Raw genomic sequence first — 19783 nt, 5'->3', positions numbered from 1 at the left:
TTCCCTCTGGAGCCATGAGCACTCATGAGATCTCTTAGTAACCATGACCACAACAAAAAAGTGCTTTATCCCATTCCTTTTTAAATTATAAAACCAAGAAACTCATCAAACCCAGTCTTCCCCTAATGCTATATATAGGGCACCTAATAACTTAAAAAATGAAAGAAGCAGCAGGAATTAAATCCAGTACTCAAAGCAAAGGAAGAGAGCAGATACTTTTGTAGAAGGTCATTTCAGGTGACCACCTAGTAGATGGAACAGAGTTCCTTCAGTTCCTTCAGTCTCTGATCTCTCAGGTTCGAGTGTAATTTGCAGGCAGTTCTGAGTGTCATTTTGGAGTGTCACATTGAGGGGAACCATGCATGCTTCACTGCCAGGAAAAGCAACTCTTGAGTTGAACCTTGAGGACAGATGTAAGTTCATTTTTCTGGACAAGTGCCCTGACAGATAATGGTCAAGTCTGCTCTGCTAATGTCTAAATGTGCTCTTTATTTTTAAACAGATTTAGATGAGGAGTTACAGCTGATATGGCTGATCACTCAGATATCTGATATTGCTTAAATTGAAATATTCCCAGGTACAATTTTATTGACACAAATAAATTATTCACCAGTGCGTGCCTTTTGTTTTGCCAGCAGCTGGTGATTATATGCTTGTTTTAGCAAGATGTACAGACATATTTCCTTGTCAATTGCCCTCAAAGTAGTAACTCATGACAGACTTGTTTATTATAAACTGTTATAAAGCATCAGAGCAAGGCAGAGCCTGAAAGCTGCTAACCTATAACACAGGGAAATACAGCCTTTCCTCATAATCTCCTCTTTGATTGCTGAGAACAGAAGCACAATAGATAAGCAGTGAAAAAAAATTCCTTGTTCTTTTTACATGATGCTTGAAAGAATTTGATGTCCCAAGTTTAAGGAAGTTTATTTTCCAATAATAAGATTGTATTGGTTACTGTGATACAGATAGGGACAGAAGAACTTAATAGGGAGAATTTATTTTGGCTCATAGTTTCAGAGGTTTTATTCACTGATTAGTTTTATTGCTTCTGGGAAATGATAAGACAGTACATTATGTGATGGATAAAAGTGCTCACATTATATTGCCAAGAAGCAGAGACAGGAAGGGTAAGAGTGGGGGAAAGGGTCAGAAAGGACACAACATTCAAAGACATGGCTGCCATGGCCAGCTTCTTTTAAAATGACTCATCTTGTTGTAGTGCACTCAGTGTGAATTCATCAATGGTGTAGTTCAGTGACAAAGGAGGCATCCTCACAAATCCAATCACCTCCCTATCTTGCCACCAGCTGTAGCCCGAGTCATCATTTGGGGGAACACTTTATATCTAGACCATGACATTCTGTTCCTGCCCTCCAAAATCTTAAGCAAAATGAATCTCCAAGTTTACCCCAAACCTCAGTAGTTCCAGCATTGCTCAAAACTCAAGTGTGCCTGACCTCTGGCACACAACATAAAGTCGTAGCTGTGATAACTATAAACAAACAAACAGAAAAAAACACATATTACTTCCAAGATACAATGGCATAAGGAGCATATTCCCATTCCAAACGGAGGAATAGGAAAATAGAAAGGAGGAATCAAAACAAAACAACTGAAAACCATCAAGGCAAATAGCTTAAATTCTGATTTACCAGATCCAGTGTTAAGGGCATATGGTGTTACCATGCAAGCTCCAAAGGGTTTGGGTAGCCCTGCTGTTATGATCTTAATGGTTTTAACCCACATGACCTCTGTCTTATGTTGGCTTTTCTCCGTTGACATTCTACAATCTCTCTCTCATCTGTCTGTCTCTGTCTATCTATGTATGTATCTATGTATCTATCTATCTGTCTGTCTGTCTGTCTTCTATCTACCGACATCTATTTATCTCTATCTATCTATCTATCTATCTATCTATCTATCTATCTATCTATCTATCTATCTATCTATCTACCTTTCTGTCCCTTCACTACTTTGCAAAAGGCTGAAATTCTACCATCTGGGCCACAACTCCACTTCCAATTCTTTTGTGATTAATTGGAAATAAGAGTCTGAAGTATATTCCTGCCTAGGCTGACTTTGAACCTTGCTCTCAGTTCCCGAGGAGCTAGGATTACAGGTATGAGCCCTTGGTACCTCTAATATTTTTAACTCCTAGGATCTCCATCTTATGATTAGCATCACTCCAACATATTTGTATATCCAATAAATCTTAATCAGATTATAACAGCTATTCTTGACCTAGACCAGTGGATTTCAGTCAGACAATTAACCTGTGTATCACTGGTTCATTAGAAAGAGTGCAGATTTGTTTGAAGTATGTACATCATGGGTATATACCTTCAATAAGCAAAAGACATGTGGATAATTACACATCTATAATCTCAACAATATCTGACAAGCAGATTATAATTCCTTAATATATTATTATTTGTTGATTATATTATAATTTATTTATAATTGATATCTTAAGTTTATCATATATATATATATTTATTATTTACTATAGCAAATGATAGACTCTATATTTTTTTTTGGCCAGTCCTGGAGCTTGAACTCTGGGCCTGGGTACTTTCCTGAGCTTCTTTTGTTCAAATTAGCACTCTACTACTTGAGGACAGTGTTATTTCTGGCTTTTGCTGTGATTAATTGGAGATAAGAGTCTTCAGTATTTTCCTGTCTGTGCTGGCTTCGAACTGTGATCCTCAGATCTCAGCCCCCTGAGTAGCTGGGATTATAGGTGTAAGCCACTGACAGCGGCTATTTACTTTCATTTCTTCTGTTGCTTTGAAAATTAGTCCCTTTGTATTGTGATCAAAATGTCTTCTGATCTATAAAAGCATTGGCTCTCAATCTCCATGGATTAGAAGTGTGCCTTCTTTTAACATTCAAGATTTGGTTCACCTTGAACAGGGTTATCTTATAGACCTGTGGTTAACAGCATGAGCTTTAAATCTCTCATCAGGCATTTCAGAGTAGTGGATATTTTATCTTTATACTCAAAATACTCAATTTATTAGAAAACAGCTCATGTGTTTCTCATAATTTTACCAGTGGTTTATGGACTCACTGGACTCCTTCATGAACAAATGGAATCCTGTTGACTATACCAATTGTCACGGGAAAGCTTTACCAAGAATAAAGACATAAATATATGTATCTTTCTGTATGGTCAATATTTAATCAGTGAAAATAATTTCACAAGCTACATCATTCTTACCAATGTTAAGTCACTAAATATTCTTGAGTTCGTTTGGTTATCACAATCAGGGCACTCCCGCTAACAACAAACAATACCACTTAGACAGGTGGTACATTTTAATTCACACAATGATGTAGAGGCAGTGATCAGCTCAGAGAGGGTGAAAGAAATTCAGGATTAAAATATCAGTATTGAAAGCAAAGGCAGAGAACACATAGTGTTCCAGAAGTTCATTGTATTCAGTTGGGCAGGAAATTACGAAACCTTATCTTCATTGCTACCAAGGCAGAGACCTGTGAAGCAAATCTGGACAGGAAGTGGTTTGAATGTCAACTTGGAGTTTCAACTTTAAGTGGACCATGTCTCATCAGTGGGAGGAACCGTGCTTGAGCTGAAACCTGGGACAAGTAGAAGTCCATTCTGGAACAATTAATTATTCTGCGTACATCTCCTAAGAAGTGCTTGGGAGATGTTTATTTTCTGTGCTCCTCTCTGGGGGTGCTCCTTATTTTATTGTCTAGGTGAAGGGATCAGCTCGTGTGTATGGCATTTCTGATATGACTTAAAAATGTTCAGAGGTGTGATTTTTATGAACACGAATAATTATCCATCTATGTGTGTACCTGGCAGTGTGTTTTCAGATGGTATTGGTTTAGTGTCTTATAGAGTCATCCTATCTTAGGATTTTAATGGACAAGGAAAGTGTTACATTGGAAAAATCAGTCATGACAAACTTCTGCTTTATAAAATGGACTAACTCAGAGTAAGACAGAGACTGAAAGATACTGTTCAGTTCAACATGCAGGACATGGCCTGTACTTTCCAATCTACCCTGCTGTGTGAGACCAGGTGCCCCGTGGCTAGGCACTGAAGGTCCACACATTGTTTTTCTTTTTACAGGATGCATTACGGAATCTGGCTTTGCAAATTTTCCAGGAAGTACAACTGACATGTCATTGCCAATAATAAGAGTAATATTTGTCTTAGATGAGAATAAATTGTGCTAGTCAGTTCATACCAGCCACTCCTGATCCAAGAGGCTGCAATTAATCCGTGAGACTATACATGGTATGTAGGTCTTGAAGGATTTTCCAGTTAGTTTTATTAGTATGAATTATGTGGGTAGGTCTTCAAATCCTTTGCTAGTGCAATTGATTTTTTTTTCATACTGTGAGTCCATGTTTGTTAAGTTCTATAGAAATTTTTGTTTGCCTATGGCTTGTGGAAAACGTTGCATACTGTTTTAGGTTCCTTTTATTTCAATAACATTGTCTATCCCTCAGGATTTCTTAGATTCTGCAATGCTATGACTCAAGTAGGTCCCTAGACAATATAAGAACATTGGAATATAAAGCTGTTTAGGATTTCTTACTAATTACAATATTGATAACATTTGTAAATTTTATACATTCCAAATTTATGACAATCAGAGTGTTTAATCCTGATGTGTGATTTTAAAAAAAGTCTCATATAGTCCTAATAGATGTTGGTATAGATGCTATATTTATTGGCTAATATCTTTATTGTATGACCAATTAATGATGACTACTTATGCTCCACTTTCATGTTTATGTAATATCCCAAGATATGTAAAAGATATCCTCTGTCTGAAATTTGATATTTGTTATCATTGCTAGGGTGTAATATTACTATGTAAGATGATATAATGGCCTATCTTCTGATGCTAAAGGTCCAGAAGATGCAGGTGTGTCTGCCTGTGATATTCTGGGGTCTGTTTTTTTGCCATTCCAGAGCCTGGGCACCGTCCTTGAGCTTCTTTTGCTCAAGGCTAATGCTCTACTACTTGAGCCCCAGTGCCAATTCCAGATTTTACTGTTTATGTGGTACTGATGAATCAAACCCTGGGCTTCATGCTAGGCAAGCACGGTACCACTAAGCCTCTTTCCCATATTGTTAGTTAAGCCGTATGTTAAAAAAATTAACACTGTCTACTATTTGTGATGTCCTATGTATTTTCTTATAGCTGTGACATTCTATTGCCTTGTGTTTGAAATCTATTCCATATCACATTACTACATAGAGTTATTTTTTGTGGTGTCTGTATTATGATTTAGTAATTGATTGGTTATTAGTCTTTCTGCCACTCTTCCTATTTCTGAAAATGGGCATGAAGTTGCCAGACTGGTGTGGCAATGCTATAATGACATCTGCTATTGATTATGCTACATTTGCTAGAAAGCATATGTTACATTTGAGAGTTTTTAATCTCTTCCAATATGAAAAACAGAGTTACATAAATTTCTGACCTTTTGTTTTGTTTTAATTGTTACTATAACGGTGATTTATAGATGGGTTACAGTTGCACAAGTCAGGTAATGAGTACATTTCTTTTTTGAACAATGTATCTCTTTCTCTTGCTCTCTCCCATCCCCACCCACAAGTTTGTAGTTCATTTTCAGCAAAAGGTCTTGTGAGAACCACTGCTGCATTCGTTCACCATTTGTCCTCCATATCTGTGCCCCTTTACTGTCCCAAAGACAGGTAAAAGAACAAACAAGTCACAAAGAAAAGGAAACAACAATAAAGGAAAAACCACTGTTTCCATTTCTTTTTTTCTTTTGTCAGTCATAGGGCTTGAAATCTGGGCTTGGGCGCTGCCCTTCAGCTTTTCAGCTCAAGGCTAGCATTCTATCACTTGAGCCACAGTGCCACTTCCGGCTTTCTGGTGGTTTGTAGGATATGAGAGTCCACTTTTGAGCATTTACCCAAATGATCACAAACAAGACCATACTAAAGCTACCAGCACAACTATGTTTATTGCAGCATTATTTACTATAGCTAAGATATGGAACCAACCCAGATGTCCATCAGTAGTAGATGAATGGATCAAGAAAATGTAGTATATATACACAATGGAATTCTATGCCTCCATCAGAAAGAATGACATTGCCCCATTTGTTAGGAAATGGAAAAACTTGAAAAAAATTATATTAAGTGAAGTAAGCCAGGCCCAAAGAAACATAGGTCCCATGGTTTCCCTTATTTGCAATTATTAGTCTATGCCTGAGACAAGCAGAAATGAACAGATAAGTTGATGTTAGGTGAAATGAACCCCAAGATAAGGACTCAAATGTTTCTTCTTTCTTGTGATTGTTTCTAGCATATTTATAAGATGATTTCTTTGTTGCTTTGTATGTCCCTTCCCCACGGTATAACCCCTGTTTTCACTGTATTTGATGTTGGTATAATTTGAGGAGGGGAAGGGAAAAAACAAATTGTTTTAGTAGGGATACAGGTGGACCCATTGCCAATGAGATGTACAAGATGCTATATCGAAAAACGAACTTTACAACTTTGGCCGGGGGTGGGGGGTGTGAAGGGAGAGGGAGGGAGATGGGGAAGGGGGAGATTGGAAGTGATTGGAAGGGGAAACAAAGGAGGAAGCAACAATGCTTGATAAGAAATATACTCATTGCCCATGTGATTGTAACATTTCTGTAGGGTATTTTCATAATTTTAAAAAAAGAAAAGAAAGAAAGAAATTTATATAATCTTGAAAAAAAAAAAGTCTCATAGATTTTCCTGCCTGGGGTGGCTTTGAACTGTACTGCTCAGATCTCAGCCTCCTGAGTAGCTAGGATTACAGACAGGCATGAGCCACTGGCTCCTGGCTTGTTTTGATTTCTTATAAGTCATTTCAGTATATATTATTTTATATGATTAGATGCACATAGACTTTGTACCTTTGTGTTTTTCCCCTGAGAGTATCCTCCTTTGGTCTCACTGTATGTGAGTGCCTAGGGTTCACTATAGTTTATCACAACCCAAGGTATTTTTAGATCTAGTTTCAACGTATGAGGGAAAACGTGCTGTTTATTCAGTTAATGTGAATCCTGTTGTCCATTGTAGTTTCAAATGTACTTTTCTTATGCAGTGTGTGGCATTTCAGCATCCCTTGTGAATATGACAAGGTCCTGATGATATACAGTTAATATTGTAAGATTGTCCCTCTTTCCCACATCAGGTTGTATATACTAAGCATAGGAGTAAGATGTGTATATCATGCCAGAATCCTCTCATTGGTAAAATGTCAAAATGATCATTTATGAGTCTAGGATTGAACTGTGCTGTATTGTGAAAATCAATGTTTTATTGTGCTTCCTTCCAATAGTCTCTATCATTGCTAACATTTTCTAAGTCTGTGACTTGCTCTTCCCTTGACTTTCCATATCGAGGGAAGGAAGTGTTGCATAGAACCTCAGGTACAAAAGAGTACACCAGATCTGAATGTTTGTATCAGTCCAGAGAGAATAGTTTAGACTTTAGTATTCAAATAACTCAAAATTGTCAGTGACACAATAATCAATTTCCTTATGTTTTTCTCAGATCAAAGAAGTTCTTACTTTTGCAATGATAATAGAAACCTCAAGCTACTACTTGTTTTTAACAGTTTAGTAACACATTTTCACAATTCACTGTGATAGAAAAATCTCAGACACTCCTGAATTCAATAGGGCAGAGTTGTGTATTTCCCCTAAATGAAAGCACACCAAATGTTTATAAACAGTGAAACATTTTGTGAGAGCTAAAAGTAAAACTGTAATGAAGAAAATTTCATTTAGAGGGAACATTTATAAAATAAGAAATCTGAGAATAGCCCTTAATACTTCTGCAATCATTACACATTACTATTATTAGCTAAGCAAAACTTTGTCTTTTTTCTTCTATTATTGGTGTTTGAACATAAAGCCCACACTTGCTGAGCCATGCACTAGCACTTGAACTACATCCTTAGGCTTTTCTTTACATTTTTCTAACGGAAGGAACAGAGAAAACTGTAGAGAGTCAGTGTACAATTCGGAAAAAATTTGACTTTTCTTCTGCAAAAGCAAGCACCAACTTGGCAAAGTTCTCTAATAATAGACTCACCTACAGCTTTAGAATATTGAACATGAAAAAAAGAAAGAGATTACAACACTTAGAAATATGTGTAATGATACTTCTATTGTTATTGATTTTAAGATAGTAAACTATGAAGTTACTAGGCAAATAACTGCAATGACAAGAGTAATTAATTTGTCTCTTCATGATCAATGTCACTTCCAGTAGGAGCATCTTGTAAGTAATTGTTATTTATATGTATATACATACATACGTACACACACACACACACACACACACACACACACACACACAGAAAGCTATGAAAGATCCAAAATTCTTGGAGGTTACTACATTTTACTTACCAATGTAATAAAACTCCTTCATTTAAGGTAAATTTGATTTCAGTGTGATTTTCATTATAGTTTATCCTTAATCACTATGAATAGTTACATTAGCTCCTATTGTAATTTTCCTTCTAGTGTAGGACATGAAAAATAAACCTAATAATAATTAAATAATACAGGAATTATGCATATTCCTATAAACTGTCACAGGTGGTTAAAAAGTTTGGTGCTTCTCCAATATTAAAGAAAAATCACTGTATTCTTAGAAGCCACTCAGACGGTTTTCAGGAGATTTTATTTATATTCTTCCCCTGTTAACATTATGATTGGTAATCTTTCCAGATAGTGAACAAACTGTTCGTATTGTATATATTTATTCAGGTTAATATTCACGCTATAAATTGTGTTTTCTTCACAGGACTATAAATAATTGGCAGTAAGAACACTGACAACAACATCACAGCAAAATGAAGTTCCTTCTGTTGCTTTCAGCCATTGGGCTCTGCTGGGCTCAGTATTCCCCACAAACTCAACAGGGACGGACAGCGATGGTCCACCTGTTTGAGTGGCGCTGGGTTGACATTGCTAAGGAATGTGAGAGGTACTTAGCTCCCAATGGGTTTGGAGGGGTGCAGGTGAGTGTTGTTCACAGTATACATTGCAGAATTAACTGTGGAAAATTGTTCTCAAAGAAGTTGTAGTGATCTAGAGCAATAGTTTACTTCAAATATACATATTTTAAAATCAATTTTCTGAAGAAAGCATTAGCCTTGAGTATGAAATCTTACAGACAGCTCCCAGGGCCTTAGTTCAAGTTCCAAGGCTGGCAAAAACAAAAAACAACAACAACAAAAAGCCTCAGAATACAAGGGCAGGGTTGATAAAGAAATGAGTATCATGGATGAAGATGAGGATATTGTAGGAGGAAGAATAGCACTTGAAACCCTAACTTGTAATATGAAATTGTGAGTAAAACCTGCTGAACTTCCAGTGTTAATATGCATAGTGTTCATGTGGTTGACTGGAAGAAGGGCCATAGGGGAGCTTTGTGATTGGTGGGGGAAGAATTAAAGCCTACAGCACACTTCATGCCTTTCCCAACAGTTGGCCCTTCCCCATTTCCTCTCATTTTAATAAATACCTCTAGTGTGATATTTCTCCTTTTCACATTCTTCAGCTCTCATCTTTCTATAAACTGATTGTCTCTAAAAAGCCTGTCATAAGATGAGCAGAATAGCTCAATAGCCATGTACATATGACTGTATAAGATGATGCTAAGCAAAATGAACTCCAAGACGTAGACACAACCAGTTTTTCTTTGTTGTGGTTTTTAATGTACTATGTAATTTCCTTTTTCTTTTGTGTTTTTGTTAGCCCCTATGGTGTATGCCCTGTTGTCAGTGTATTTGATTTCGGTGCCCTGGGTATTGTATATATGTTTATATGGTTTAGGGAAGGGAAGGAGAACAACACAATGGTGAGACAAATGACAAGGGGAACCAATGCAACAGCGATACTCACAACACAATATATTAGAAAAAAATGTACAACTTGGGGATCTGGGGGAGGGAAAGAGGGAGAAAAATGAGGAAGGGGTAGCAAGCTAGAAAAGAAATGTACTCACTACCTTACTTATGTAACTGTAATCCCTGTGTACATCACCTTGACAATAATTTTGTTAAAAAAAGAAAACCTGTCATAAAAGCATATTTTGAAAGAACGTTGCATCTCTGTTTCAGTCTTAGGTCCTCATATGTTTCCTGGACTGTTTTCAATCTTCTAAAAGATTTCCCTTTCTCTAGTCACACTCTCCTGCAATTTGGCCTCTGATCAGAGGAGAGTCTTTTGTTTTCCCCTAAAGAATTGTTTTCCCCTTCATCTTTCTTTCCTATACCCTCAGGGAGTTTCTTTTTGCTAGTCTAACAGGGCCTATCTTTCTAAACTCACCACATTTTATCTTCCATTATCTTCCACATTTTATCTTTTCACTGCTGTCTTTCCCAATATTTCTTGAGTATTAAGCTTTTATTCCTCCATGGACAATTACAGTATTTATATTGATCTTTTTCTGTTCTTCCAACAACTTGCTGCTTTAGTCCTTCAACTCATAGCAGTGGTCTTTTCAATTGATTCAAATAGCCTGCTGGGGAAGCCACAATGTTATTAATCTTGTTAATTCATATTTCACAATTAATATTATTGTCAACTGAAATTATTTTGTGTTTACCCTCATTCCTAACATTATCCACAGTGTTTGGCCAAAACAAAATTCGCATCCCAAATAGTAAATTGAGGAGGATTATCTTCCCTGAAACTGGAAAAGTACTGTCTTTTATAGGATGCCACTAATATTAAGGAGGAAAAACAATATGAAAGTTTGATTTAGTGTTATATGTGATATAAAACTGAGAAGGGAAGAAAAATATGAGTATTCCACCAAATACTAAAGCCATGATTTTGTAGAGTGGGAAATAAAAGACTGTTTATTCAATTCGTGTATATTAAAATAATACATTTCACTTTTATCTTAAATTTTAATTATTCTTTTATTTCCAAATTTTGTCATTCAATTAATGGATGGCATCATAATATTATCTAACACAAATAAAGAATACAAAAATAATGATTATCTATAAACATCAAAGGAGAGATGTTTTTGTAGGTTAATATTCTTTCAATAAGAAAAAATATGTTGAAGGACACTTAGATTGTATTCCTGCAAGATTCTGTGAATGTTCTGCACTTGTTGGATAACACTATGACTGATAGTCTTTTTCAGATTGTGAATAAATACTTTGTACTCTGCACAAGGTATTCATGTACCCAGCTCTGCTGGGCTCAGTATTCCCCAGCACCCATACTCAACAGGGATGGACATTTAAGGTCCATTGCTATGAGTTGCACTGGGTTGATATTATAAGAAAATGTGAGAGGTACTTAGGACCTTAGAGATTTGGGGCGAGGTGAGTGTCATGCATAGTAGATGTTGCAAACTTTATTCTGTTTCTACCCACTTTTAGTGAGCTAGAGCACCATTTTACTTGATTTGTAAGTACTCTAAGATGATTTTCTGAAGAAAGAAACATTTAGTATTTTCTGTAATATTTGATTTCAAGACACGAACAGGGCAGGTTTAATATTTTCAAGTGATTGGAAAGTAGGAACCTGCATATATGAGATTCAGAAAGGATTTCAGATTTTCAGGTAAATTCTAGAGCATTGAGTACTATAAAAAAAGCCATAATCAGGACTTATTAATATTGTTTTAATTATAGGTCTCCCCACCAAATGAAAATATTGTAGTCAACAGCCCTTTTAGACCATGGTGGGAAAGATACCAACCCATCAGCTACAAAATCTGCACAAGATCTGGAAATGAAGATGAGTTCAGAGACATGGTGACCAGGTGTAACAATGTTGGAGTAAGTGGATTTGAGATTTCTTCAGAATGATTATGCAGAAAATAATTTTATTTACTCTTATTGTGTAGACTATTTTTTATATTCACTTGTTTTTCCAATTTTAATCATAGTTTATGCTTGAAAATAAGTGATTTCCTTCTGTACTTTTATCTATTAAAGCAAAGGCAATTTAAAGTTGACTTTCATTAAAATTAATCATTGGGTTTGAGCCCTTTAGATACACCCATTTTCTTATATTCTGTGGAGGATTTATCAAATCTAGTTTCAATCATTGTTGCCAGTTTAATGTGGTTTATGAGTCCACATAGAATTTCTTTCTTCCTTATATTGCTATAATGAAATATACTTATTTTCCCAATGAGGATCATGAGAAAAGACTCTCTTCAGCTAATAAAAGAAGTGAAGAGGCTAACTGCTTCCATTTACTTTTCATACGCTGATGTGGAACAATCACAGGTCTTTCTGTCTGCATTGACAGCTGCCTGCCCCAAAACAGCTCTTTCCATTTCTTCATAGTTATGGTACCTCTGACTTTTCTCTGTCCATCAGTGATGCAGGTACCTGACTAACTAGCTAGAATGGTTGTAGGACTTCATTTCACATTACTTCTGTCTCTTTGGAATAACCAAAGAGTATTTTGGAGGATTATTGACATCCTGCTTGATTTGATTCTAGAAAGCCTTAACTTTATGCCTCAAGTGAAGCTGAAATCTCTTTGTTTCAGGTCCGTATTTATGTGGATGCTGTAATTAATCACATGTGTGGTTCAGGGGGCGGTGCAGGAAGAAGCAGTACTTGTGGAAGCTACTACAACGCTAATAACAGAGATTTTCCTGCAGTTCCATACTCTGGCTGGGATTTCAATGATGGGAAATGTAAATCTTATGATGGGGGGGTACATAACTATGGCAATGTTGAGGAGGTAAGTCTCATTATTTTTCTAATAACCAGAATAATTATCTCTGTAGGCCTGAGTAACACAGGCATAGTTAAGTGAATATTATTTAAAACATTACATATCATTTGGCAAATATGTAGCAGAATGCATTGTATCCAAATAAGAATTCCCTTGAGTATTCAAAAGCTTCTTGCAAGTTCTGGGCTTCAATGGGACAGCATGACCTAGCAGCATTGTGTGATTTGCTATCCTGCACCACACACAAACACATATATGCATGTATGTATGCATGCTTCCACCTGGGTTCAAACATATGCAAAGAGGAAACTTACCTGAAGTAGTATGTCATTATAACTAATACACCTTGTAAAGTAATTATGGAAGGAAATGAGTAAGTGAATACTGTTGAATAAGTGAAGGAATAAATAACAAAGCATATTTTTTCCAGTGAGAGATGATTTTATTGATATAAACATACCATTTTACTCCAAACAGGTCAGAAATTGCAAAGTATCTGGTCTTCTTGATCTTGCACTTGAGAAAGATTACGTTCGTACCAAGATTGCAGACTACATGAACCATCTCATTGGCATTGGAGTAGCAGGGTTCAGGCTGGATGCGGCAAAGCACATGTGGCCTGGAGACATCAAGGCGGTTTTGAACAAGCTGAATAATCTGAACACCCAGTGGTTCCCTGCAGGGAGCAGGCCTTTTATTTACCAAGAGGTACAGAATTTTGTGTGTGTGTGTGTGTGTGTGTGTGTGTGTGTGTGTGTGTGTGTTCATAAGATTAATGTCAGAAAAGTAATGACAGATGTATGTAAATACATATTTGGGGACTTGATGTTTGAATCTCTGTAAAATAGGATTCTTACATTATCTTTTATTTTGAGGAAGTACATAAAATTCCTTATATTTGTTTCATTTGTGGAAGTACAATTTTTATTCTTTCAGTGACAAATCTCCAGATAACATCATGGAAGACTTTAAAAACCATATAGCTCTCCTATTCTCACGTCAGATGTATTTTGGATCTTAGCTAAAGCACTATTAGCTATAAATTTGTTCCCCAAAGAGTTAACCTTTCTGCAGAAAAATTCTTCCATTTGCAAACTCCTTTCTGGGTGACTTTGGAGAATGAAATTGTTGAACAATTATGAAGCATTAAGAATTATTGACCTGACAGCAAATGCCATGCTCATAATATCAGCTGTTTTTATTATGGTGCATATACAAGATCCTGTTAGATCAACATGACCAGTCACCAGGTCGCCATTTCATTAGGCTTCTTTCAATGTTGTACCACATAGTTGATGAGAAATCAAGAAATGGATATCAAGAAAAGCATTTTTACTAGATCACTGAGACATTAAAGTTATTTTTTTGGTGACATATACTTTTATTCATTTAATATGTTAACTTTTGCTGAGAAAACCTATGTTTTGCTCTCATTTCCTTATGTTTCCTTTAGGTCATTGACCTGGGAGGGGAGGCCATTTCGAGCAGTGAGTACTTTGGAAATGGCCGTGTGACAGAATTCAAATTTGGCGCCAAGCTGAGCACAGTGATCCGCAAGTGGAATGGAGAGAAGATGTCTTACTTAAAGTAAGCATAATTTCATTCGTCACTGGAGTTATTTTACAGCTTTGTTTGTCATCTTATTCCAGCACTTGCTATCTGACAGTCTTCTGAGTTAGACAATTAAGTAGACCCATAACACTGTTATTACTCCTTAGCCCTCAGTGAACTTTCACTTTATTTATTATGTCAATCACAAGGAAATATTGTTGGAGCCAAAAATAGTGCCTCAAGTATTTTTATCACTGTATGATGGAAGTATTCCAGATTTCATTCTATGCTTATAGTTCCTGTTTTAGACTTCATATTTTTAAATTTATAAAGATTTCTTTACCTAGTTGAACAAAGGTGTTTCAGTTCAACTTGTCAGTTTATGAAGACAGTGCAGACTGGTTGCCTCTTTATCTCTCCTATGCCGTGTTATAGTCCGTTAAAATAAGTTATCGTTAATAGGACTGTTAACCATCTTAATGTGGTAAAACCATATTTTCACTTGTTTCTTAATTAATTTGGAATATTAAAATCTTATTTCATAACATTTAGTACTGAGGTTTTACACATTACATGTGACATGATTGTTGACACATCTAGAATATATCTCAATTTTAGTGTAGTCAAACAGCTATGACAAAATTCTCATAATATTCACAGAAATAGAAACCATCCAACCATCCATAAAGGTATGGAATACAGATTATCTCATGTTCACATACATGCACACAATCAATCCTATTGTGTTCATTTGATTAGGAAATATTGCTGAGCATAGTCTGAAAGCAGACAGATTCAGATTCTTCCATGAATTGTGATGGAGCAAACATATGTATATTATTCTATTTTAAATAGGAACTGGGGAGAAGGCTGGGGCTTCATGCCCTCTGACAGAGCCCTGGTCTTTGTGGACAACCATGACAATCAGCGAGGACACGGGGCTGGAGGAGCATCCATCCTTACATTCTGGGATGCCAGGTAGGAAACCATGCTCTCTACTTCTTATGAACCTGCCTTTAGACATGATTGTGTGCATTCAAATACCTTCCATTAAACATCATGCTGTAACTTTCAGGATGTACAAAATGGCTGTCGGATTCATGCTTGCTCATCCTTATGGCTTTACACGAGTAATGTCCAGCTATCGTTGGGACAGAAACTTTCAGAATGGAAAAGTAAGTTTTAGAGTTATGAACACATCTTTCTCTGAACTCCACGTGTGGTGACTACATTGTGTATTGATCAGGTGTCTTTTGTAAAACATAAGAAAGGTTTAAATTTTAACTTTTTGTCATGGAAAAATATTAAGACATGTTTGTTAGCAAATATATCCAAATGCTAGTAAAAAATACAACTGATAATAATTTAGGAAACTAAAATTAAATCAAAGGATTATCACATACATTTAATTCATTTTTCAAATAACCAAATAAAGTCTCTATTTACAGAAGAAATAACTGAGGAACAGAGAGCTAGAAATGTTGTTTTGAATTTAAATGAAGTGTTTTTGAAACATCTCTATTAATTCTAGTAATCCTAATTATAATGCTCTCATTATTTCAGTGACATTGATATATTTATAGTGGTAAAAGGAAACAAGTATTTGGAAAAAAAATTCTACGACAAAAACATATTACTGTTTTTGATAACTGTCCCTAGAGAACAAGAATCCAGAAAGAAGTACTCAGTGAAGAAACATAAACAAACTAGACTATTTGAATTCAAACTAAAGACACAGTAGGAACATATGTAGCAAGAGAGGCTGGGTTTGGTGTAATGGAGAAGGAAGAGCCTAACTTACACATGCCTATTTTAATGGCAATTTTGTGTTCTCTAATTAAGGATGTCAATGACTGGATTGGGCCTCCCAACAATAATGGAGCTACTAAAGAAGTCACTATTAACGCTGACACCACCTGTGGCAATGGCTGGGTCTGTGAACATCGCTGGCGTCAAATCAGGTTGGAAATGTTTATTTACCTAGTGATACTCCTGGACAGGGACCTTCCCTAATGTTTGATTTCATCTCCTGAAGCTGAAGGATGCAGCATTTCATGTGATCTTGTACTTGTAGGAACATGGTTGCTTTTCGAAATGTAGTTGATGGCCAGCCTTTTACCAACTGGTGGGATAATGGAAGCAACCAAGTAGCTTTTGGAAGAGGAAACAGAGGATTCATTGTCTTTAACAATGATGACTGGTAAGCAGCTACAAATTCAGAATCAAAGATTTACAGACATAGAAATCAGAAATGGGCAGAATGATTTGATGATGACTCTATTTCCCTATGTTTTTAAGGATTTATTCTTTCTCTTCCTTTTTGTGCTAATCCTTGGGCTTACACTCAGGGCCTGGGCACTATCCCTGAGCTTTTTTGCTCAAGCTTAGAGCTCTTTTACTGGAATCACAGCCCTACTTCTGATTTTTTGGTAGTTGGCTGGATGTAAGAGTCTCATTGACTTTCCTGCCCAGGCTGGCTTTGAACCAAGATCCTCAGATTTCACCCTCCCTAACAGCTGGGATTAGACATATGAGCCACCTGTGTCCTCTTAAGGATTTGGTCTTTTAAGTTTAGTTCTTTTCAGGTACCCTTGCACCGTTATGTATATCTGTGTATTACACATAAAACTCACACTTCTAAGTTCACAGAACACATTCCAAAAATCATAAAAATAGTTGCAAAATTTCTAGAAGTATGGAAGCCTAAAAACTGGAGTGTTTTCTAGCTCTTTATTTTCACAGCCTATTCTGTCTGCTCTTTTGACAAATACTCTTCTCTGGTCACCACTGTGATTGTCTCTCTGTGAGAAATATTCTGTGTGGAATATAAATGTCTTATGGTCTGTGATTTTCCTCAGGAAAATTTTAAGCTTTAGTCATCACTCTTCCCATTTCTGGCTTCTCACTGGTTATCTTTTTTTTTCTTTCTCTTTTTCTATTCTAATATTTCCCTTACAGTTAGGAATATGCTCTGAAGTCCTCTTCACAGTAGTTGATGTCTCAGGCCACGGCTAACATTTCCTTATGTTTAGGTCATTTAAGCCTAACCTATATCTTAATGGACTACGAATAAATAAATAAGTCAAATAAATATAAAAATATCTATTTTGTGCCACAAGAATCTCTAACTTCTTGATAAGAAATGTACTCATTATCTTGCCCATGTAATTGTAACCCCTCTGTACAGTATGTCCACAAAAAATAAAAATTAAAATTAAAAAAAACAAAAAACAACAAAAAAAGAATCTCTAACTTTAATTTGTGTCCTTTCTGGGTAGGATATCCAAAACCAATACATAGAGAAGTATACACACTCCATCACAGAAATGCCGGATTATTTTAAATTCTAACCATAATTTTTTGAATTTGAGAAGTTATTTTAGAACTCTTGGCCTGGGCACTATCCCTTAGCTCTTTTGGTCAAGGCAAGTGCTCTACCACTTTTAGCCACAGCTCCACTTCCAAGAAAGGAAGGTTATTTTTGAAGAATAATGCTGTGTACATTCTTAAAAATAATCAATATTCATTTATGATCAGAAGTAAGCATTTAAAATACATACAGTATAAGTAGTACTTTTAAAACTGTTTTTATTTTTTATTTATCTGCTTTTGAATATGTTCATTGACATTCTTCTACTTTTACTATTTGCTACTGTCACTTTTGACTAAGTGTTGCTAGGTTTTTGGTATAATTATGCTTGTCCCAAGGATGCTTTCAGATCCCCTGCATATGTCTATGGATTTGCATTTCTTATTCTGGGACCTTTATTTTAGAGATAACTTGTACTCTTGCATTTATCTTGTGTTGAATTAAAGTTCTTTGTTAAACTTGTTTTTCAGGTCATTGTCATCCACTTTGCAAACTGGCCTCCCTGCTGGGACCTATTGTGATGTCATTTCTGGAGATAAAGTCGATGGCTATTGCACAGGAATCAGAATCTCTGTTGGCAATGATGGCAGAGCTCACTTTTCTATCAGCAATTCTGCTGAGGACCCATTTATTGCCATTCATACTGGATCAAAATTATAAAAATACGAATTAAATACACATAGAGAGAGCAATAACAAAGTGTGTTTCTTTTCTTTTCTTTTTTGGTTGGTTTTGGGGTCTGAATTCCGGGCCTGGGCCCTGTCCCTCAGCTCTTCACCTCAAGGCTAGTGCTCTACCACTTGAGCCACAGCGCCACTTCTGGATTTTTCCGCTTATGTGGTACTAAGGAATTGAACCCAGAGCCTCATGCAAGCAAGCACTTTACCACGGAGCCACATTCCCAGTCGCCTGTTTCTTTTCTTTTATGCCCACTCATTCTTTTTTTTTTTTTTTTAATTGTGAAAATACTGTACAGAGGGGTTACAATTACATGGACAAGATAATGAGTACGTTTCTTATCAAGCATTGTAGCCTCCTCCTTTGTTTCCCCTTCCCATCCCTTCCCATTCTCTCCCCCCCAACCCCCCCACCCAATCCTCCCCCCCCCAAAGTTGTAAAGTTCGTTTTCGACATAACGACTTATACATCTCATTGTTGCAATGGGTCCATCTGTATCCCTATTTAAACGATTTGTTTTTCCCCTTCCCCTCCACAAATTATACCGACACCAAATACAGTGAAAGCAGGGGTTATACTGTGGGGGAGGGACATACAAAGCAACAAAGAAATAATCTTATAAATGTGTTAGAAACAATTGAATGAAAGAAAAAGAAACATTTGAATACATATCTTAGGGTTCATTTCCCTAACATCAACTTATCTGTGGAAAATGTTCTTTTTTTTTTTTTTTTCATGAGACTTTCATCTCTTTTTTTTTTTTTTTTGATGTTTTCAAGTCTAACTCTTTATTTTTTATTTTATTTTATTTTTTTCTTATGTGGTGCTGGGGAATCTAACCCAGGGCCTCATGCATGCAAGGTAAAATGCTCTACCACTGAGCCACCTTCCCAGCCCCCTGGAAAATGTTCTTTAACCCATTTTTTACAAGAATTTCTAAGAATGCTAAGCAGCATCCTGACAAATATGTTTTTTAAATTTTAAGTAGTTGTACCAAGGAATTTCATTTCAACAAGTCAGAATGTGAGTACCTTGGATCTTGATCAATGTTCCTCTATCCATCATTCTATCATTCTCTCTTGTCTCATTCTCAGTCTCATTCATACCCTCTAATTTTGTAACTACTCTTTTTACATATGCATATTGCATATAGTGACTGCTTTTGCCTTCCATTCCTCTCTTCATTCCTCTGCTCCCTCTTTCCCTTTAGATAAGTAGCTCTATATGACTGAAAGACAAATTTATTAAAAGTTAAAAGTGCATAAGAAAGATAAGAACAGTGAACTAATGATAGATTTTTTTATGTTGAAGTATCATTTTATACAATTTTTGAAAAATATGAGTTAGGGATATAGCTCTGTGTTAAAATCCTTGTCTAGCATGAGCAAGGCATTGGGTTTGAACCCCAATAAGTACATATATATATATATATATATATATATATATATATAT

At 36.0% G+C, this 19783-nt stretch overlaps 1 protein-coding gene across 1 annotated transcript; it reads left to right on the top strand.

Annotated features, from left to right (window-relative positions):
* The first annotated feature begins 8838 nt into the window (after positions 1-8838).
* LOC122111090 (pancreatic alpha-amylase) lies at positions 8839-18340 on the top strand. The gene is made up of 10 exons (XM_042683811.1): positions 8839-9029; positions 11670-11816; positions 12541-12738; positions 13210-13440; positions 14186-14319; positions 15139-15261; positions 15359-15458; positions 16126-16244; positions 16358-16483; positions 18124-18340. The coding sequence occupies exons 1-10, from the start codon at positions 8862-8864 to the stop codon at positions 18311-18313; spliced, it is 1536 nt and encodes a 511-aa protein (XP_042539745.1). The 5' UTR covers positions 8839-8861; the 3' UTR covers positions 18314-18340.
* Positions 18341-19783: the final 1443 nt, after the last annotated feature.

This window comes from Dipodomys spectabilis, unplaced genomic scaffold (genome assembly GCF_019054845.1).
Source record: "Dipodomys spectabilis isolate Male_0828 unplaced genomic scaffold, ASM1905484v1 ptg000002l, whole genome shotgun sequence".
Taxonomy (NCBI): Eukaryota; Metazoa; Chordata; class Mammalia; order Rodentia; family Heteromyidae; genus Dipodomys; species Dipodomys spectabilis.
The sequence above is the reverse complement of the archived record's forward strand: the minus strand, read 5'-3'. Positions and strand labels throughout refer to the sequence as shown.